The sequence below is a fragment of the Neopelma chrysocephalum genome, unplaced genomic scaffold (genome assembly GCF_003984885.1).
Source record: "Neopelma chrysocephalum unplaced genomic scaffold, ASM398488v2 Primary Assembly neopelma1_63, whole genome shotgun sequence".
Lineage (NCBI taxonomy): Eukaryota > Metazoa > Chordata > Aves > Passeriformes > Pipridae > Neopelma > Neopelma chrysocephalum.
Genome location: NW_020897720.1, coordinates 6,497,419 through 6,520,866, shown reverse-complemented (window position 1 = coordinate 6,520,866; position 23,448 = coordinate 6,497,419). Strand labels below are relative to the sequence as shown.

Sequence of the window (23,448 nt, the reverse complement as noted above, 5' to 3'; positions counted from 1 at the left end):
GCTGGGTTTAAACTCTACCACTGTCGAATGATGTGGAGGGAGTGACAGTTTGGTGCCTCAGTTTGGCTGATCTGTAAAATGGGAACAATGCTGCCCTCCCACTCTATGCCCCCCGTGTCACTGACAGTTGAATTCTGCCACTGCAGAGCTTGGCCAGGATTAGACCACACGGGGAACCCTCAGAAGACAGGACAAGTCCTGAGGTAACATGGCAGAAGGCATTAAACTTGAACCACTACATTCAGAAGCTGGACCTGAGTAGGGCTCTTCATTAAGTGTTCAACCAAGAGAGACTGCAATGAAGCTTCAGGAAAAGCCACAGGAAAGAGTAACTCCTCACATCAGCACAGCACCCTTCTCCACATATTCCCAGCATCCTTTCCCTTCCTCAGATCCCTCATTTTCTTCAAGCCTGTTTATTTTGCTCCCATGGTATCTCAGAGCTACAGCTATCAGGGAATCTGAGTGTCCAGTGGGACTTTTCCTGCTCCACAGGGGCTGTTCTGGGCACCAGGTTTGGGACCGATTTTCAGGACTGCCCCGTGCTCCTTCTCAATGCCCACACTACTGCTCACACGCTCCCCCCCATGCTTCCCTACTCCTGGGGGAATTGCATCACGAGCAGATGCACGGCAGGATAAGACATGAGGGCTTGGAACAGCAGCTGGAGCCTTGGAGCCAGTTCAGAAAGCAATTTAGGGAGAGGACACAAGCACAGCTGGCTGAGGCCGAGGCAGCCCGGCTCTGGCAGGGGCACCAGCAGCCACGGTTAAAGACCTTCCATTAGCTGGATTAACGGGAAGTGCAAGAGAGATACAGTAGGAATTAACTCCCAGCACACTGATTTTGGCCAAGGGGGGCTCACTGTCCTCACAGACACACATTGCTACTATTCCTGCTCTCCAGGTCTGCCTCACCTGTAGCTGCAACTCTGCAGCAAGAACAGCCAGCAGGGTCAGGTGGGGGTACAGGGTCCACCAAGGATTTCCAAAGGCACCAGGGCTGTTGGCAAACACCACAGCACAGTGATGTGCTCTCCTCAGTCCAGTCCTCTCAACGGCTTAGAAAAACTGAATGCATCAGACCTCGGTCTGAGCCTGAAGTGATTCACATCTCTAGAGCAACATGAAAAGCCTGTGCTTAGAAAAGGTTATTCCAGAGGAAACTGCAGGATACTGGCGTTTCCCCAGGGAACCTGAAATCAGAGATCTTCTCAGTGTTTGGGGGCATGCTAAGGGGCATAGAAAAGAGCTTTTAATAAAGATTTGCTCTTGGATTTGATCTCTCTCTTTCCTCAGATTTTTTGGGGATTACACAGCCTGGCACTGGCATTCATTTCTCTGTTTTAGCATAGCTTTTTTCAGAGAATTCAGTGCCCCAACTCCACCTGAAGGTAACAGGGCAAGTGCAGCTCAGCCCTACTTGTCTTCTTGAGACAAACTGCATATGGTAGGTTTGTACAAGCTATTTGGACTTTACATGATTTGTACAGGAACAAGTTGTCAGCTGTAAGGGACTGATATCAAATCCCTTGCCATTAGCAGTTTTGTAGGAACTGAAGTAATTGTTTTTCCCAAATAACACCCATGCAGTTCCTAAAGTGCTTTTGGGGCCAGAATTTTATTCCTTAAGTTCAAGGAGTTTTCACATCCAAAGTTATTCTCTAGAGTCAGAAAATGAGGAGACATGGTCCAGGTGGGAATTAGTGAAAAGTTTCAGTGTTCCTGAGATGCCCATCAGGAAAACAACAGATCAACAAGCCCCTCTCCCTAGTCCCCTGCTCCTAATTCATCTCACTGACATCGGTTTAGATCAGTATCAGCAGTAAGTGATTTCTTGTTAATGGGGATTATTAAGAAGAATCAACACCTTTAAAATGCCACTCCACATTCTCTCCAAAGCAAGAGAGGGATAGGCTTTCAGACTGGAGTCCAATTTTTCATTCCTAGGTGGTTCCTTATTACCTGCAAAGCAAACTTAATGCTACATTTTGATGCAGAAAGAGAGGGAAGTGGAGATTTCTCCCAAGCAGAAGATCAAGCACTGGCAGTACATTTGTGAAAGTTCTTCAGTCAAGGTTTATGAAAGTTAATCAATCAAGGTTTAGCAAAGTGACATGGAACATGTTACTTGAAAATCTCTACCTGCCTCCTACAGTCATTTTAAACCCTGCCACTCCAGAGTTTCATTCAATAAGAAAGTCCCACTAAGCAAAAAGATCATCCTGAGCAGTGCATTAGCCACAGGTCTTTCCTATTGTAATACTGCAGGGACTTGCCCCATACTGGTGCTAGAACTGCTGGGCTGAGTAAAAATAGGTGATTTTATCTGTCTTTGCATAAAGTAGTTCAAATCAGATACAAGGCATGTCAGTGGAGTCTGGATGACTAGGCTAAGACAGAAAATAAACTGTTTCCCAGAGACTGAGCAAGAGGAAAAACCAACAGAAGCCCAGGGAGAGAGATGAACCTTCAGAAAAGCAAAGCAGGGCATTTTTAAACCAGCTCTGCGTGCAAGCAGTGGGTGCACTGGCTCCACTGAGACATGTCTGTTAAGTCATCCCTGCTTAAAATAACATTTTTTTGGTGTCAACAATCACAGTGAAATGGCCAAACCACAGGTCTGTAAATCAGGAGACTGGGAGCTTTTCCCAACTCCATTGGAGAGAGGCATCATATTTGCAACAAGCTCAGTCCTGCCCAGCTGTGCAAGTGCAGGGGTTCCCCAACATTACTTTCAGACATCACTCAATACCTGCTCAGTTTGATGTGCTGGAAAAATAAGTTGTCCAAAAGAAAAACCTGTAAGTGGGAAGAATCTTAGGGGCCAAAATAATTTTATTTCTTGGGGTTGGTTAAAATTAATTGGTCTTGGGGAGGCATCCTGGAGCTAAATTACTATTTGTGGAGATGGGTAGGCTGAAGGCGTGAATGACACTACTGTACAGTGCGCAAGGTCAGAAGTTAACAGGCTCAAACAGCAAAAGAAAAGCAAGTTTGTGATTCAAATTCTGTGAATTGTTCTAACTATTAATTAGTAACAAACATAAAAAACAGAATTTAGAAAGCCATTTCAGAGTTTGAGTCCTAGAACCGACAAATCTGGCTATTGAACAAATTATTAAACTTCCACAGTTAAAAACACCTACTCTCAGAAGCATTTTCTAGGTATTCTGCATATTTGGAACAGGATTTGTTGCTCTCTGATGCTGCAAGAATACACCAGAATTTATTTTAGCACAGCAGACATTTCCTAAATAGATTGCATTGTCCTTCAGCATAAGCTTTGAATAAGTCACAGTAGTGGCTCCTAGAAATTGCCCCCAAACCCCACTCCTGGCCAGGATGTTTTCGTACTCCCTACTATCTGTGAAAAAGACAAGCTGCTTTCAGAGCAGTGGCTGTGGTCGGTGGAGGAGCAGGGCACAGACTTGTGCTCAGTGCTGGCTGTCACCAAGAGGGGCCGTTAAAAAATGGGTCGCAAAAAAAATTCAAACTCATTTCAGTCAAATAAGTAAGTTTTTTACATTTTCAAGCACCAAAAAAATTAGAATTAAGACCCACTGCCTGGCTTCAGCAAACCAAAACAGCATAAATCATCTCCTTGATATCACTAGAACTGAAGGAGGAAAATACAAATCTTGGTTGACTTGAGGTTTCATGTGCTCCTTTATGCACTGTGCACTGTCAGCTGCTGCTTCCCTCCCTGCCACATACCCAGAGACAGGTCCAGATCCATCCTGCAATTACACACACTTCACTTTACGGACATGGCTAATCCCACTGAAGATTCCATACCAACACAGACGGCGTACGAGGGCTCAGAGTGGAAGTACACGGACATGCCGACACTTGGCTACATTTCTGGCATCCTCCCATGCTGAGGCTTTCATATGCCTCTGCTATTTATTTCTAGTTATGAGGGTTAGAGGAGTTTTCTTACTTGTTCTGGGTTATATCTGAGTTTTTCTGCCCAATTCCATGCCCAGAAAGTCTGTACATCCCTGGGAATTGAAGGAGTCCCCATCCCAGAGCCACTAAACACACAGCCCTGCTCAGAATGCAGGTTCCTCACTGCTGTCTCTATAAACAGCCCTTTTCAAGCAATGCCAAAAAAAAAAAAAGTTTTACTTAACCCTAGTTCTGAAGACATGAAAGTGTAATTGCTGCTATAAAAAGAGATGTTCTGCCATATCTCTCATCTAACACTCACAGGCATTCAGTGTGCTTGTCTGGGACTGAGGCTAAGTTCTCCTTTTAGACACACACAAAAAATATTAATAATAAAAAAATCAAAAAATCAGCAAGAGGTCCTGGTCATTGGTATCTCTGAGAGCCAGGCCTGATGTGACTATATTTACCTGGTTAGCCACCAATTTACAGCCCACCAGTATTTCATCTTGAGTCTTTAATCCTCAATCATTTCTTACACAGTGAATCTTTAGAACTGGAAGTCAAATTTCCCAATTCAGTCCTCAGTGGTAACATTTTCTGGAGCATTTCATTTTTATACACACAAAGATTATTTCCCATGTAACAAGATGAAAGTAAATTCTTGGTATTTTTCCACACCAAAAAAATAGTAAAAGCACGTGAGAGAATGACCCCCCCCAGTGCAGCACACTGGAATGACAGGGAAAATTGTAGGTTAATTTCAAAATATCCTCTTTGCTTTTCTTTCTTTCCTGACCACATGTCCAGTCCTATTGGTCTCAATGTCCTGGCTGTGAAAACACTGTGCTCTGCCCCTTTGATCAGCTACTGAAAAGCCCTTTCAAGTCTCACTGTCTTCATTACCTTACATTTTAATTGCTGGCCTTGCATGGGACAGACAGGTGGCACAAGGTCACAGCAGGAGATGATGGATGGCTTTTGGCAATGTGTGTCCAGATTACACACACCAAAAATCAACCTGTGGGGCAGAATCCCGTCCTTGTGCTGGGGGATCAGCAGGGCACGCTCAGCATCCCATGCCTGCAGCCACCAAAGACCTATTTTAGGTCCTGTTAGAAAATAATAATGAACTACACTTCAGTTCTTTCAGATAAGTATTTCAAATACTAATCCCCCAAATACTAAACCCCCACAAGTGTTACTTATCTGAGCACCACCATCCCTTGCAGGCTGCTGGGACCACCATTTCACATGCTCATGAAATGATACATCCAGAAACAGGAACTGAACTCAAGTTACTCAGAAAACCAGAGAGTGTCAGAGGTGAAACCCCAAAGTTTCACATCAAAGCTCCCACTGATGCTTGAACCCTGGTGGAGTGAAGATTTCCTCCTTATGATTTCCAACCTCTTTTCTGTTTGAGTAGATAAAATAGCAGAATGGTACCCACTATGCAACATAGCTGTCCTTGCAACAGACCTTGCCATGACCAAGAAGTCAGCAAGTTAAATGCCTTGGAGAAGAAACCTTCTGTGTCATGGCTATGATGAGTATCAGTTAAGTGTAAGTAGGTGGAGTCAAGGCAAAACTGAAGTCCCTGTACATCAGTGGTCCAAAGAATCAAATTGTCATCTTCCAGGAAAAAATAAGGGAAACTCTATGTGTGTAAAAGGAATACCATTTCCCCAGTGATTTTTATGGCATTTAAAACAAGACTGGCATCTGAAATGGATTCTTTTACTCAGAAGACACTTTCAACTATATAATAGAAGATAATAGGCTAGAGCATCTTACTTGTCCCTTTTGGCCTTGAAAACCTTTAGATGGACCAAGCAGGCTCCCAAAGCAAAGGCTGGATACAAACAAGCTTCTAAATTTAATGTAATTCAGACCCAAACTTGATTTCAAGGCCCTTCATAGCACAGAGAAGCCATGATCTCAGTTCTGGGAACATAGGATGCTCTTCTGGTGGAAGTCAGTACCACTGTGCTCAATTTGTCTTGTGCAGAAAGGTATTTTGGGGTTAGATCCATTCAAACCTGAGTGTATAACCAAAACAGAATAGAGAGGATATTTTGTCAAAGTCAGGCACTTATTTGCTCTCAATATTAAAATGCCCCATTACTCTAAGGATAATAATTGGTTTAAAGAGTGTTTTCCAGGAAAGCCACCTTGACCCTCTGTCTTCAATGACAGAGACCCTGACTAACTGCAGAGTAGAAGGAATGTCTCCTGACTATTTTCTCCTCTTCCCTCTGCCTCTCAGGTGACCATTCCTTTAATTTTCCAGAAAGACTCCTTTCCTTCGTGCTGTTCCCAACACCATGTGAAATCAAGACATTGGGACTCCTTAGCTCCAATTGGTCCTTTCACCCAGAAGCCAACGTGACATGTAAAAGACAGGAGTCAAGTTTGGACTGAAGTACAGGTGCCTGGGACTGGAGAGGTCATTTAAGCAATTAGTTCCCACTTAGACCATCGTTATTTTTAAGATGAAATAACATCACACAAATTTTTCAGACTGATGTGTGCCAGTTGGAGAGCACCATCCTCTTCAAAATTCGTTAACCAGATGCTTTCAAATGAAAAGTCTTCTTTGAGATAATTCCTGTGTTATCAACCAAGATAAGCAGCATCCCACCCACCTTCTGAATAGAATAAAAATAAATAGAAGTTCAAATTCAGTTCAGAAAAACAATGTGGGCCTCAAGACTTCGTTCTGTATTTCTCTTTTTTCCTTAAATACAGAACAGATGACTTGGGCATTTTTTTTTAGCCAGTGACATTTTGTGGAAAAACTTTGGGGACAAATCAAAAAAAAAGCGGTCTGTGAAAATACAGCCCTGCAGAGTGCTCTTTACCTGTGCTTGTCATTGCTGCAGCATCCACTGCTTGTTGCTTTGCTTTTTGCAGTAAGCTCAGAGTTGGTAAGATCTTGAAATTGGGAAGACTATTTTAATTGTAACTCTGACATTCATTTGCAGAATCTCGAGATTGGTCATTTAATCTCACATGTGGCTTTAAAGAGGCAGAGAGTTCAGGTGAGGAAGAAAGATCCTCCATTACCTGCTAAACACGGGAAGGCTGCAAAGATATGGACAGAAATCCCTGCTTTGGATGGAAAAATAGATGGAGTGGGGAGTAAGCACAGGAAAACCTTCGCACAGAGAGTAATTGACTTTTCAAAAGAGAAAATGCTTTCCACTGCCCTGAGCTAAAGATAGGATGGGCACAAGCAGCAGCTTTTTAAAGCAGCAGATCTCGCCTTATCACAAACCCCGGAGGAGGGAACAGCACCTCCACCACCATGGAGTTTCACAGAGCTCCTGCCCTGCACCAGCATCACCCACAGGGAGAGCCGCTGGTCCTGGGGACCTGCCTGTACCCCAAACACCTGGAGGGACCTTCCTGGAGCAGCTCCCTCCTTATTATCCCAGCACTCCGCTCCTTTATCATTTTGACTTTTGACCCTGGGATGGACGAGGCTCTGCTGTGCCACCATCGCTGCTTCTGTCCAGCCCAAACCCCCTCCCTGCCACGGAGAGGCTTTACAGAAAGGCCACTGTGGTGATAGATTTGTCAAGACCAAGGGTCAAGTTTATGTTGATCTACAGGTGTTAGAAGTGTATTGATCCAATGATTGAGGTCCCTGAGAGGTCACCATAAATCCTCAGGGGGATGAAAATACCACGTAACTTGCTTGCAGATGTTGCAGAAGTAACCAGACAAAGAAAAGCATCCGCCCAGCAAGTGTTAACAGACATCATTAGGGCAACAGGTGATGCCACAATGTTATTTTGCTCTAAGCCAGGGTGGCCAAACCTATAAAAAGATGAAAACATCAAGCAATTCAGGCCTTTGTCAGGGCAAAATAAGCACATTTGTTTCAGCTCAAGTTGGGATGTCTTTGGCTTGTACAAGAGGAGAGACAGCCTTTAGTTGCCCTTTTTGGTCAGCACTTTCCATGCATTTCCCTGACAGTTGTGAATTATACCCAGCTCAAAACGTGCTTTTGTAAACATAATCACAGAATCACAGAATGGTTTGGGTTGGAAGGGAGCTTAAAGATCATCCAGTTCTACCCCCTGCCATGGGCAGGGACACCTTCCACTAGACCAGGTTGCTCCAAGCCCTGTCCAACCTGGCCTTGAACACTCCCAGGGATGGGGCAGCCACAGCTTCTCTGAGTAACCTGTGCCAGGGCCTCACCACCCTCACAGGGAAGAATTTCTTCTATACATCCATCCTGAATTTCTCTTGTTTCAGTTTGAAGCCATTCCCCTCTGTTCTGTCACTACAGTCCCTGATGAGCAGTGCCTCTACAGCTTCCTTGTAGCCACTTCAGACACTGGAAGGGGCTGCGAGGTCTCCCCACAACCTTCTCTTCTCTGGTTGAACAGCCCCAGGTCTCTCAGCCTGTCTTCATAGGGAAGGTACTCTAGTCCCCTTATCAACCTTGTGGCCTCTGCACTTGCTCCAGCAGTTCCACATCCTTCTAGAATCATTTTAGGCTAGAATAACTCAGTTGGGAAGGGACCTACAATGACCATGTAGTCCAATTATGGAATTTTGCAGGTAGAAAAACCATTGCATCAGGTACAACCACAGCAGACACATAAAAAGAATCTCCTCATCTGAATTTCCAGCTCCTCAGCCAACGCTGATGCTGAAGTTCTCCAAAGCATTTGACAGTGCACACTGTGACCCCTGGAGCCAGGGGCTCTTTCCAGCAGCAGCTCAGGGTTCCTGTAACTCGATGATTTAAGCCCAGCAGCTCTGGCAGAGCGTGATGCTCAATCCCTTTATCATGTATCCTCTCCCTGTGGCAGCCAGAGCGAGGGCTAATTTTAAAAAGCAGTGATATGGTGCTGCTGCAGGCACACACGTTGCAGTTGGAATTGAAATAGAAACGGGCATAAACTGATCCACAGCTGGGATATTGTACAGTGACTATGTGGGGTTGAGTTAAAATGCAGCAAGATAACTACTAACTTGTTGAAGCTCAAAAGTTTAAAAATGAAACTGGCAAGTTATCTATTTTGAGTAATTTTGGGGATTAATAAACCAAAAACTAAACTAATTTTCATAAAAACAAGTTAATAATCAAACCCAAAATTTTACCTGACTCCACTTTTCTGGAAGAATAATCCTTTAACATATTAAATCAAGACAATGCAAGGCACTGATCTCTTCTCTCTGGTAAGCAGTGACAGGACCCAAGGGAATGATATGAAGCTGTGTCAGGGGAGGTTTCGGTTCGATATGAGGGAAAGGTTCTTCACCCATTGAATGGCTGAGCACTCTGGGTGAAGAACTTTTTCCTAATATCCAGCCTAAACCTCTCCTAACAAAGCTTCATTTCTCCCTTGCCTGACTGTGAACCCAATACTGGAGAGTTTTGAGTTTTAATCCCACCTTTGCTGCCTTTATCCATGCTGAGCCCAGCCATGCCGGAATTAGCAGGTCTTTGTTCTGCAGGGGCCAGCAGAGCAGGGAAGCAGAACGTGGTGCAGAACTTTATTTCACAGTGCTACCTAGTGGTTTCTGGAACAAATGATCAGTTCCTCAAAATGCTTCTCCAGACAGAACTTCAGCGTGGAGTTAAGTACAAATGTGTATAAAATCTAAACCTCCACCACTGCCTGAAATGGGTAGGAACTGTACATTAAAATTGCAGGGAGGGAAAAAGAAAGAAGGAAAAAACGCAAAGAACACTTGCAAATTAATCCCAAGTATTTCTGGCTGGATATTCATACACACAAGCACATCAAAAATCCCATCCCAGCCTCCTGCAGCTGTAGCAGATGCCAGGACAGGCTGCACCTTTATGCAACAACCAGGATTTTTCCTACCTCGCACCACTGCCAGGGATTAGCACAGGAACATGGAACTAGTGGCATTCACAGCCCTTCAGAGACTGTCCCTGCCCTTTTCATCCTCTCTCACAGCACCAAATGTTAATGCCAGCTCTGTGCTCAGATTTTCCCAGATTTCCTGCCAGCATGGGGACACTCGTCAGAAAGAGCAAGAGAGCCTCCTCCCCTCCAAAAACCCTTCCATGTTTCTCTCAAACTTTCCTTTGCTCCGTAACAGGGGGTGCTGAACTGACTTGGGGCAGCTCAATATCATCTCCTCCCTGTCACAAATCTGTCAGTCTATATTGACCTATACATTGATCCATACTTTTTCCAGCATCACAAATTTCTTGGCAAAGGAGCAGCGCTGTTGCCCTGTATTGCCCACACAAGACAAGGTTTAGGTCCTGCAGAAGCACAGCGAAATGAAGTTAAAAACCAATAGGTCAGACCAAGAGCCAAGCCTGGCAGGATTCAGTGGAAGATGTTAAATCTAGGTATAAGACACAGCTGCTAGACAGGACAGTTTTCCCATATTTAGAAAGGGGAGAACAGTTCTTGCTTCCCTGGGCAATGCCTTATGATCACCAGATGAAAGGAATCATGTAGGTACTAAGTAGTATTAATAGTCACAGGCATTATATATATATATATATATGAGAATAATACAGTCAAACAATACTTAACAGTTATTTCCAATAGCAACATTTGTATAATGCCATTGACACTCAACTGCTGATAAGTTGGACACACTTAAGGAATTTTAATAAGCCTTTGAAAAGCTTTAACTGATGTGAATTAAGCCCTGAGATAATTTAGACGCGGGGCTATCACTCTTCAGTTAAAAATAATTGATCTTGGATGTAAACGTCACATCTTACGCCCTGGAGGACAAAGGCAAAGAAAATGTCATTTGTCACCAGCAGTGTCTGGGGCTGATGAACACGTTCAGAGAGGAGCTGCTGAGCTTGGACCATATGAGGGACCCCTTGGCTCTGTGCACCCACAGGGACTTCTCCTCCCGTGGGGTCACGGACAAGGAACCTCACAGGAATAAAACTGAGATATGTGAATTAACAATACATGTGTGGTTATTACTACAGACACTAAATCCAGTGCCCTGGGTGAGTGCAGAAAGGACTGCCACTATCTTTTGGCTTTAATCCACAAAAATAGCTCTGCTGCCATTTCCCTCTTGCAGAGGCAGAAACAAAGTTTTCGTCTACAGTTTAGTACTGAACGTAAAAGTTTTTTCTTGTTCTCTATTTACTGCTTGTTGTTCCAGGAGTTACTCTTTCCTAACTGGCAATTCCTCTCTGCCTTTTCTGGAATCCTCTAACAGACATGTCTTTTTGACAAGATGATAAGACCAGAAACTCTTGTTGAAATCTGCAAACCTAAATATCCACACACAACTTCATAAAAATTAACTTGCAGTAATGAGAATTCCAATTCCTGCTTGCTGTCTTTCACCATGAATATTATCCAATTTGTTGTCTACAAAATTGTTTACCATTAAGTCTGTGAAAGATCAGGAAGCAACTTTGGGTCAAAGCCTGCAATTACCAAAGAACAAAAGTATTTTAAACAAATCTGAAGATAAGGAAAATGCTTGTGTGCTTGGGGGTTTTTTTGTGTTTGTTTGTGGTTTTTTAAAATTTTTATTTCTCTCTTATTTTTGGCTGGTTGGTTTTGAATAAGCAGATTACTGGCATAAATCAGCCAGTAAAAGCCAGGATTCCCTGGCTTTTTTTAAACTATTTGCAAATTTCAGTTATTTTCAAGTCTCATCTCTGACACGCAAACAAATGGGAATAATGTTATGATTCTTAGTAGCATTTGCAACTTTATGGCCAAATGAAAAGAAGGAAAAGCAGCATGCTTTTAAGAACATCGCTCAGAAAGGAATTCTTCATTATTTAATCCAAAATACACAGCATTGATATACATATAACGGATCATTTATATAGAGATATATATATCTCAATATAGAGGACAGGGGAAGGTTTGCTTCTCTTGGAAACATCAAGTTATTATCACACACAGGACAGGAGGCCGACCGGATCAATAGACTTACTCAATATAGAAAAATCTTATCTTCATTTCAGGCTGGCTGGCCTTAATGTCAGCACCCAGATGCCACTGACAGAGTTATCTCCCATCAGCAGCAGCAATAACTGTTCGGTGACACCTACGAAAAGCCAATAACCCAAACAGGAAAATTCTGTCCTGCTGTCTATTTTGAAGATAAAGGGAAACCAACCCACCCCTCCCCAGTCTTAGTGCCTTTATCAGGACTACAGAACATCGCTTTGCAGCCCGTGTGGGTTTTGATTTCAAATCTCCAGCCCCCCTGGGACAACACAAACTGAAGAACTTGCGTGTACAACGAGACCAGACCCCCGGCGGGGTCAGGTCCGAAAGCGTCCCTGGATGTGACACTCAGCCATCATGCTGTTGAAAAGAAGAAAGCAAAAAGCTTTCATGTTGTTCTATATATATGTGGTTCTATCTATAGGGCCTGGTGTGCGCTGATCCCAGCAGAGACGTTCTCCCTGCCTGCCCTTTGGGCGCTTATCGCGGGCCCGGAGGGACACACGCAGCATTATCACCGGGCCAGGCTTGGAGCAGCCGAGTGGCATTTTCCTTTCATGCAGCCACCGACACCAAGCGCGGGGCAAAGCATCCCACAGCACCACGGCACAGCCCCGACCCCGCCTGGCAGGCTGTAGGAGCCAGAGATAAGTGGGATACGGGAGTCGGCTCTGATGTTGCAGCAGGGAGACAAAGGTCAGGAGCGATAACATCTGATCAGCCTCACGTTGTGGGGATAAAAATAAAAGGAAGCCCAAGTGGAAGCAAAAGGCTGTGGTGGTCTAAGGTATGGCAAGATGTCACAGCACCCCAGGGAGACCTTCAACAGATTTGCTTCTCAACTCCAACACAAGTATTTTTAATGACTTTCCAGGAGCCTCATGACTCACTCAGCATTTTGGTGCCCAAGGCACCACTTGGAGGCAGACACGTGGCCACAATTAGCTCTGGCTCTGCAGTAGTAACCAAGGTCCACACTGGAACCGTGACATTTTCTTCAACACCAGATGAGCCCAAGAAAGGCTGGAACACTCCTGCTCCCCTGGAGGAAGTGGGAATAGCCAGTGGGTGAGGATGTAGCCAGGCAGAGGGAAATGGGCAATTGCAAATTCTCCAAGGTTATGATTTAAGTGCTGCACACTTACATGAAAGGCTTAAAATCATGACATCAAAAGCAAACCTCAAACCAGAGCCAAATAAAATTAATATATGCTTTTTCAGATTTGCTACTGTGAAGACCATATATGTGCTTGTGCAGAATTTGATACTTTTCATGATCATGTGGTGCCAAAAGCTTGGAGTTTATTCCACACATTGCTCACACTGATGGGAGCAGCAGCCCCAGCCCACAGCACAGAGGAGGGACCCTACCTGGGAGATCCGTGCTGGCTTCGCTACACTGAACCAAGTGCATTTACATGGACACACAGAGGCACAACTAGGCAATGTTTTTCAGTGACTTTGCAGAAGCCTGAATAATTATAGACAGTAAAGGACTTGAAAATTAATCACATGTGCTGCATCTCTGCTAACTTAAGATCTCAGTGGACACCACACCAAGGGCCAGACCCTAAACCAAATTAAATGAAGAACCCAGGCCCTAAAATGACGAACCCACTCCCTTCCTCAGACTGCAGCTCTCTCTTTACATGGAAGAGGATCAAGTCTTGAAGGCTTAGTTACAGTGCTCCATCACTGCCAGAGCATCTCTCTCAATGTGTCACCCGAAGAAATCAGCACAAAGTCTCCATCACATGTTCCTGTGACAAAACCAAATCTCATCTCGGTGGGACTGTCATTTACCCTGTGGCACAGAGCAACCCAGACAATGTTTGTGCCATTGTATATAAGCAAGCAGATAACAATGAAGTTTTATTTATTCAGTGTAACAGCCTCAGCCTGAACAAGTCCACGATCAGCTGCACTAAGCCAGCCCAGAAACAACTTTCCATAGTAGCAGGATGATGAAAGAGCCCCTGGATTCAGCTTAAGATTTCTCTTCTGGGAGAATCACTTCATTACAAACAGGGAGGCAAAGTAATACTAAGCTGATTTCTGCACCCCCTTTCCAAAGAAGAGCCCCACATATTTGCAGACAAGTATGCACATGCCCTCTGGATATTCTCAGCCCCCAAAGATTCCAGCCTGGCTTGCTCTGGGCCACTCGGCCTGTGATAGCAGCAATGCACATTTGGCAGAGACATTTTTAGAAACTTCCAAGCTATGAATTCACCTTTCCATCTTGGTAAAGCCAGTTATGTGGAAAGCATTTCAAAAGCACAACTTCAGATACAAACTTAATTTCTCGTCAATTCTCATGGGAGGGGGAATAAATAATATTAGACTCTTCATTTATTCTCCCATAGTTATCCTGTAATATTTCTGTATTTCCTGACACCGTAATCAATAACAAAATAATTATAAGTCACATCAAATCAGTCTTTTCAGCACAGTTACACTCATGTTAAAACTATTTCCACTTCTTTTCCTCAGGTCTATGTCCTATTGCAAGTCACTAAAAAGTGACTTTCCTTGGAAACATGCATCTGACTAAATGCTTAGGAAGTGACCTTCATGCTGCAGATTTCAGGGATGTACTGGATACCTGGCAGGCACCTGCTCCTGTCCACAGGCTTTTCACCATGGCCATGTGGGAACTGAGACCAGGATTGTATCTCCATCCACAACCCAGTAACCATGTGCTGGCTGGCAACACAGATAAATATCCAACAGCACCATCTGGCTCCTGATACATCCACAGTCAACTTCCAGACATTTTCCCTTTTTCCACCGGTGCTCAGAAAAAGCAAACTGCTCTTAGTGAAGTGGGTCAGACTCCACAGTCAGGACCTGATATAGACTCCACAAACCTGCAAGCTCTAAACCTCTGAGTCCACTAAGGCATCAGAGCCACCTCATCCTCACCCCCAAGTGGCTCCAGCTGCACAGCCAAACACCCACAGTTCTTTAAATGGCTTCAGCCCCCTTTGCCTGGAGGACACAACTAATGAACCACCACTCAGCTGATGAGTTCATTAACCCACAGCTGCTTGATTGCTGCCAGCTGCCTGTCTCAGCCCCTGAACTCCACAGCAAGATTTCAGCCCCTTTTTAAGCTCAGAGTGATTCCTTACTCCCTCTTTTAAAGGAGTGTTATTCTTCAAAGATTTTTACTGCAACTGTTTTGTGACAGTAAATTCCACCATCTGCTTGCAGCAACCACATCTGATACCTGCTGCCTTCTGGGGAGAGATGGCCCAGGGAGTAACAGGAGCACTCCTGCTTGCTTCACCTGTGTATGAACCCTCCAGCACAGTCCTGAACATTTCTCCAGAGCTCTTTCTTTCTTTCTTCCCAAACACTTGCTGCTTCTGCAGTCCTGGAGTTTGTGGTCTCAGAAGGACTCCAACCCTTGGTCCCCAAGTCATGCCCAAGCCCAAAAGTGCAGAGGGAACAGAGGCCATCCCCTTCTCACCCTCCCTGATGGCTCTGCTGCACTTTTCAGGGCAGACTTGAAAGGTGAAACACCTTAGAAAATGCTACTCTTTCAGAAAAACCAGTGTGATGCCATTTTTTACCCTTCCCAACACAACCTTGGGCACACAGCAGCAAGACCCCAAGACACACCATCCTGTGTGCAAATATAAACCCTTCTGCAGACACAGAAAAACTGCACAGGCACAACTTTCCACACTCCCTGGATCAGACAGCAAAAAAAAGGGCACAACCACCTCTTCTTCCCCCAGTGCTGTTCCCACTCACTTATTCAAAAAATAAGATATAAAGCCCTACCTTCAGGCCAGGAGCAAGGTCTGGAGGTGAGGAGCAAGGCAGACACCGCACTGTAGTGTGGACGGAGGATGTTTGAGCACAGCCACCCCCAGCTGTGGGCTGTAAGGGCTGATTGGGGATCTCACTGTGCCAGGAGGGATCCAGGGCACTCCCACCAGCTCTGGCTCTGCTCCAGTCCCAGGTGTCTCTTGAGCAACCACTTGATTTGGTTCACCCCCCATAGTAGAGGTGGTGCTTCACCAAATCACCCTTCTTACCCTGAAGAGGAAGTAACATTTATCCTGCTGTCTCCACTGATTCTTTCCAGGTCTGTGGCCCATCAGGAGCCTGCATGATTTCTGGCTGCCTATGGAAGGAAATGATTCAAGTATCAGGTACTGCAGACCAAGCTGTTGCATCCAGGGCAGTGCAGAGGTATTTCCACTCTTCCCTTCTTCCAGAAGGTCTAGTTGTCGATGTTTTTTCACCTAATTCTCTTGTCTCTCAGGACTGTAAATTAAGTCCGTTTACATAGGTAGGTATGTTTACAAAAGGACTGGATTATGTTTTTAAATTAAATCCGGATGCAATAGAAAGCAAATGTCATAAGCTTTTTTTTGCCCTCAGACTGTTCCAGCAGGTCAAGGTCTGAAAGGTTCAATTTCAGTATCAAGATGACAACCGAGCAAAAACCAAGACACTCAGCAACAGATGTTTTCTTTTCCCCCAAACTCTACATTACAATCCCCACCCCAAAATATCACCCCCTTAAAAACAACCTTTCCTGAAGTTCTCAGCACTGTGAGAAAGCTGCTGCTTTTTTTTTAAGGCTGATCTATGTCCAGAGGCAGAGAGTGTTTGACTGCAATACTTCAGAAGGATGAGACCGTTTTCAAGCTGACTGAACAAAATAAAGTCACACTTCTACATCTGGTCTAGGAGCAGCAAGTCCCTGTAAAGAGAATTTTATTGACTGCTCCAAAGTTGCATAAACCAGCACTGCACTGAGATCTGGTGAATGAGTTACAATGACAAGATCATCAACTGGTCACCTCCTTTCTGAATGTCCCATTGAGAACTGACTACAAAGGTGACCAAGCCTCAAATTTCACACAAACTTATACTGCAATTGGCTTGATGACTTATTTATTAAGATACATGTAGCACTCCCTTTTAAAAAAGTTACTTATTACTAAATTAAGGCAGTATTTAACCATTTTGCAAGAATTTCCTAGACCAAATGTCAGCTTTACCAGCCAGCTCTGAAGAAGCAATGAAACGTCAACTATAAGAACACTGCAATGCAGGTTTTGGTACCTCAAGGTACTACCTGAAGTGTGGTGGTTGGCATTTATGTTGTTAATTCAAATAAACTCACATTACTAAAGCAACAGAGATAGGGAAGGTAAAGATTTTACTGAGAAGAGATTACCCGTCTCAACAAAAAACCCAACTTTCAAATGTGCAACTTGGCAGCATTTTGCAAATATAAAGCATTTAGTAAAATTTCATAATGAAAAGGAACAAAAAGGCTTCTGATTTCAACAGATTGGCAATGTAATTCTCAAATATATTGTGTGAATTAATCGTAACAAATGGGGTTCCCATTTTTGCTTTGCCAGAGGAGCAGAGCCAGGCTGCACATGTGCTATGCTCCCAGGAAAAACAATCCATAAACAACCACTGCTGTTAAATAATATGAATTTTTACACTGGAAGGCTCTTTCAACACATTAGACTTTGTTTTTAAACAAAACTCTGTTTACATGAATACAATAAATAGTTTATTAGTGGAATGTATGTGAATTTCTCTCTTCCATCCTTCCTCTTACTCTCAGCACCTTACACACAGATGCCAGAGCAGTTTCCAGTCCAAGCCAAGGACAAAAGTTAATTTCAAGGCAAAAAACAATGAGAGGTTTAAAGTTCAGACTGGCACCTTTGAGTGACCAGTTCCTCAGGTGTTTGATTCCCCCAAATCTACCGTCAAATCGGCATTTCTTCTTTTCCACACCATGATCCACCTGTTTCTTCCCAAATCCTGCTCATTTAAGCTCTTCCGAGGCAGGTCACAAGCTCCATGGGGACAGCACAAAGCCCTGCCTGCTCTAACGCTCCTCCAGCTATTGCAGTATCCCTTTATTACTTCATTTAAAAGCCCCACCATTGTCAACCACCTTTTTCTGATTCTCTTTTTTTTTTTTTTTAATAGTTCAGCTTAGTGTTGGAATTTTACAAAAATGGAAAGAGTCTTTTCTTCAAGATGTAGAGCACTGTGGCCAGGAACAGGGCGAGGGCCAGGAAGATGAGCAGCTTGTCTGTCAGCTCCCTGCGGTTGTACTTGGTGATGAGCTTCCGCCCCAGCTGAATCGTCCCAGACATGGACTTGAATTCCTCATTCGCTTCCAGGATGGTTCTTGAAGAATTGGCTGAAATTAAGGGGAAAAAAAAAATAAAATCAGCCAGTTCAAAAATACAAGGCAAAGTATGTAAGGATGAGATATTTGGCAATACAGAGAGTGCCTGAGAGATCCTGCTGGGTCAGACTGACTTGTGGGTGAGACACACAGGGACTGTTCTCATGGAAGTTGTCACAACTCAGTAGTGCTAAGGAAAAAGGCAGAGCAAAACAACAGCACTGAAAAACTTCAAAGCCTACTAAAGTTCCTGAATTTTTAGTTTTTAGGTTACCAGGTCAAATCTAGTTCATGTTTTTCAGTCAGTGCTGAGACTTTGATGGATGCAGAGTGAAATAAGAATGGTGCAAAATAACCACCAACTGAAGAGAGAGAAATCACCAGCACAATCAGCAGCAGTTCTGGCAGCAGCAGGACAGGCCGATATTTAAATACATTAATTGCACAACTGAAATTGTTCCCCCAAGCCAGAGCAGTAGAACAGTGTGATTTAGGTGGGCTTGCAGAAAGTGAGAAAGCAGCATGCAGCAGTAAGAGATTTTTAATAGGATGATAATGATCTTAATAGCCATTTTTGACAAACTTAATATTTTTTTGCCTAATAAAAATGAGAAGAGTCAACTAGAAAAAGTGTGTTGATTAGTTTCAACTTCTCTTTCCCTGTGAGAAAACAAAAAAGCAAACAAATGCCCCAAACTCCTCAGCCTTCCTCCTTTCAAATTACTCAATGAAAGCAAAAGCCTGGAATTCCCTTTTTCCTCCACTACAGAATGCACAGCCTACAGGACAGTGAAAGGTGCACCACTCTACACTGCCCTGATTGCTTACAGAAAGGTCAAATCCAGCATTTGTCTAGTTCACAGAAATAAGCAGAGTAGAAATAAGTCTGCAATATTTTACAAAACATTTTGTCCCATCACATCTTATTTCAAGATGCATTTTGATCCAAGTGAAAACAGAAAACTTGTTTTCCTGAGTTAATGACAAAGCAGAGCCTCCCTGTTCCACAGCCTCAAACATTCACTGCATCCTACAGAAGGACTTGCTCAGAAAAAAGGAATTCTAACTGCTAACTCAGAATTTGCAGCTGGGTTTTGAAAATGACCTTTGACAGTTTTTCCTTTGATGAACTCCAAGTGCTGTTCAGTCAGACGCAGGGTGAAAAAGTGTCAGCCAAGCTGTCTTTTTAATTGGAGAAGGAACACGCTGCTTCTGCAGGAACAAACTGTGCCCAGCTGCCACCCTCAGACAGGGCAGAAAGCAAGGAGGGCAAAACTGTGTTATTTATCCTCATCTTTAAACTGTTTTCCCTTCTGCCAAAAGCACAGCTAGGAAGAGGCCCAGGCAGCACAGACTCAACTTCTAAATGCTTCATGAATCACCAGTTCTGACAGGTCACTTGATTTATTGGTTTAGGAGTCCAAGCCAAAGAACTGGGTGAAATCTTGGTTTCACAGTCCCTGATGCACTGCTGACAGAGCAAGTGACCTTGGGTTCAAGTCACTTGATCTCCTCGTCTCTCAGTCATCCCAGCTGGAGCCTGGGTGGAAACAGCCTTCCAGCCAGACTCTTTCCTTTGTGTATGGACTTGTACCCATGCTTCTATTTTCTCTGCCATTACCAAATCCATGCCAGGACAGTGACACAGAATAACATCAAACATATTCTTGGCACTGTCTGAGCCCACATTGCTTTTACAACTGCATTTATGTGAAACTAAAACAAAAGCTCCTTATTGTGACCCCTTTTCCTTTTCTTAATTATGAAACAGAAACTCCAACAAACAGCTCCACACAAAGTACATTATTATTTCCTGTTTATGTCCAACTGCTACAGAAGTTCTGCTGGACAGTCCTTTAATTATCATCGTACCATGTTCTCCTACAGCAAAGCAGTTTTCCACTCTGCTCCACATTTTCCAGTCTGCCTCTCCCTCTCCTGACAGAACTGGCAAAAGGTGCTTCCACCACCCAATCCATGCCCAAACTCCATCTGTACCTAAGGTCTGCACGGTCTCCTCGCTCTGCTGCACTTGCTGTGACATCATCCTACTGATGCTCATCAGACTCTCTGTGATGTTACTTGCACTCTCTGCCAGGCTTTCCTTTGTAGTCTTCCTGAAAAGGAAAGGGAAAAAGTAAGGCAGGAAGGGATAAAATTATTTCTTTGGGTACTTTGTAAAATGCTGCTGCCAGGGAGCCTAGAACAAAGCTTGGCACCAAACATCTCTGCCAGTGTACAAAAGTTTTTTTTCACTGCATAAGAAACTCAGATTATCTTCACTAAACAATAAAAAAAAATAATCACAAAATATTAAAGAATCATGGGCCTGTATTTCACTACTTACTCATCCAGGACTGTGTAACTTAGAGCACCTATGGAAGTACTCAAACAAACTACAACTTTATTATCCTAGGTATCCCATTTGTTGCTTTCAATACACAACCTACATACACTTGGATCCAGGTCTGCACGTGAAAACAGCTTGGATAATGATCTATTACTTGTTTAGAATCTTGACTGGAATTAATGTAAAAGATAGTAAGAAAAACTATAAAGGCTAACTTACCCCCTTTTCTGCTTAGAGATGCCAGTGCCAAGAAAACCTGAAATTATCACAGTCCTTAACAGTTCAAATCTCCACAAAAGGAAAATGCACTCATAAAAGAAAAGCCACGTTCCAGATATACTTAAGTAACTTTATGTCACTTCCATTTAAAACTAGTGAATACAGCAGACACTGCTTGATTCTCAGAGTACAGTGGGACAGTCTGATACCTTTGTCTTAAGGAGTCTCTTCCCTGCAGCAGCTGATCTTTCTCAGAGTTGTCAATAGCAATTTTGCAGGCCAGGTTTGCCTTCCTCCAAGCTGCCTGGTTGCTGAAATCACAAGAACAAAGTGCTGTAACGTGATGGGAACATTTTGCAAGCACAACTTTCACAAAGCAAACACTACTGTAACTGGGCACCCGTTATACGTGCATGGACCCTCAGAATCATTTAGGCTGGAAAAGATCTCTGAGATCACTGATCCCCACCTTGTCAACCAGACCAGAGCACTGAGTCCAGTCGTTCCTTGAACATCTCCAGGGATGAGGACTCCACCACCTCCCTGGGCAGCCCCTTCCAATGCTTGACAACCCTTTCCATGAAGAAATTCTTCCTGATGTTAAACCTTAACCTCCCCTGGCACAGCTTGTAGCTGTTTCCTCTTGTCCTGTCCCTTGTTTCCTGGGAGCAGAGCCTGACCCTCATTTGGCTCCATCCTTCGGTCAGGGAGTTATAGAGAGTGACAAGTTTCCCCCTGAGCCTCCTTTTCTCCAGGCTGAGCTCCCCCAGCTCCCTCAGCTGCTCACTTTCTCAGTATTACAACACAGAGTAACAATATACTGCCCCAACATTCCTTCTCCTCAGTGTATCATTTACGGAGCAAGGGAAGAAGAAAACGGTGCCAGCTGTTGAATGACAGACTCTCAAGCCACCTACTTTGAGCTCAAGTGCTCAAAGAGACAGACCAGAGTTAGGGAGCCAGGACAGGAGTCTGGAAAGGAAGAGAGAGTCATATCCTTTCCATCCCTGACCTCTTGGTATTCGGCAAAACATATCCTGTCAGCAACTGCATTTGCCAAACAGAATCTGACAGATGCTTTACCGAAGTCAGACTATCTCGGGGTACAGGGCACTTGGGAACAGCACCAGCTGCCCGACCCACCTGAGCATTTGTTTCTTGTGGTTCTCCACCTCCCGCAGCAAGGCCTGTTTCTCCGACTCCTTGTCCTGCTCCTTCGCCATCTGCTCCAGCTCCTTCGGCGGAGACCACAAACACCAAAACCCCATCAGCCACCGGCAACTCGCACACCCCAACCCCGGCCAGGGAGCGAATTCAGAGCAGACTGATCCGTAGACCCCCGGCCCGGAGCCGGGACCCCTCAACCCGCAGCTGGGACCCCTCAACCCAAAACCAGGACCCCCCAACCCACGGCCGGACCCCCCTCAGCTCGCGGGCAGCCGCAGGCACGGGCCTAGACCACTGGTCCCTTTAGCAGCCCCCGGCCGGGGCGACCCTCACCTGGATGCAGCCCCGCAGATGTCGGAACTTCTCCTTCACGGCGGCGTTGAGCTCCGTGAGGGCGCTGAGAGGCCCCGGGCAGTCCCGGATGTCCTGGAACACAACGGTGCGGTCAGCGCGGCTTTCCCCGGCTCCCCCCGCGGCCGCGCTGGGGTGATCCGGAGCGGGCGGGCGGGCGGTACCTGCACGGCCGCCTTGATCTCCAGGTCGAACTTGACGATCTCCTGGTGACAGACCCGCACCGGCACCGCCGCGGCGGCCGCCGCCATCTTGGCAGGGGAGGGCGGGGCGCGGGCAGCGCCGCGCGCGGGCGCCCCCTGCGGGCGGCGGGGGAGGCGCGGCCTGAGGGGGCCATGGCGGGCGGGGCTGAGGGGCCGCGGGGAAGGGACAGCGCTGACCCGCAGGGAATGAATAATAGAGTCGCACAGAATCACACACTGGGTCAGGTTGGAAGGGTGGGTCATCTGGTCCCACCTCCCTGCTCGAGCAGGGTCATCCCAGAGCACGTGGTGCAGGGTTGTGTCCAGACAGTACTGGAATGTCCCCGGTGAGGGAGACTCCACACCCTCTCTGGGCAATCTGTCACTCGCAAAGGAAAGTTCTTTCTCGTATTCAGGTGGAACTTCCTGGGCACCAGTTCCTGCCCGTTGCCTCCTGTCCCATTGCTGGGCACCCCCGAGCAGATCCTGGTCCATGCTCTGACCCCTCCCTGCAGACACTGACAGACATTGTTCAGGTCCCCTCTCAGTGTCTCTTCTTGGGGAATGAACAATCCCAGCTCCCTCAGCCTTTTCTCGTAAGGGAGATGCTCCATCCCTTCATCATCTCCGCAGCCTCTGCTGGACCCGCTCCAGGAGCTCCATGTCTCTCCTGTCCTCAGGAGCCCAGAACTGGACACAGCACTGCAGATAACACATACTGTGTTCCTGCAGTGCTGCTGGGACTGCATCTTTTATAGTTCTTTGGGCAGTGAAATGTCCCGCTGAGCACTGTGTGAAGCACGCAAAGGTGGTTCGTTAGTGGCCGAGGGCAAATGGGGGGCCCTTGGACTCATGGTAAAAAAAGGTGCAAAGCAGCATCTCCCCTGATACCTGGGAGAACCAATGGTCACTCCAGGACTACAGTGGGCTTGGAATCACAAAACCACAGAATCCTTTAGGTTGGAAAAGACCTCCAAGATCATCAAGTTCAACATGTGATGGATCCTCACCTTGTCAACTAGGCAGGAGCACTGAGTGCCACATCCAGTCTTTCCTGGAACACCTCCAGGGATGGGGAACTCCACCACCTCCCTGGGCAGCCCCTTCCAATGCCTGACAACCCTTTCAGTGAAGAAATTCTGAACCTCCC

At 45.3% G+C, this 23,448-nt stretch overlaps 1 protein-coding gene across 1 annotated transcript; it reads right to left on the bottom strand.

Annotated features, from left to right (window-relative positions):
• Positions 1–17,790: 17,790 nt before the first annotated feature.
• BNIP1 (BCL2 interacting protein 1) lies at positions 17,791–22,390 on the bottom strand. Its single transcript, XM_027682662.1, has 6 exons — positions 22,281–22,390; positions 22,099–22,191; positions 21,742–21,833; positions 20,808–20,909; positions 20,028–20,146; positions 17,791–18,041 (listed from the first exon to the last, which is right to left on the bottom strand). Exons 1-6 carry the CDS (start codon positions 22,365–22,367, stop codon positions 17,845–17,847), a joined length of 690 nt encoding a protein of 229 aa, XP_027538463.1. The 5' UTR covers positions 22,368–22,390; the 3' UTR covers positions 17,791–17,844.
• Positions 22,391–23,448: the final 1,058 nt, after the last annotated feature.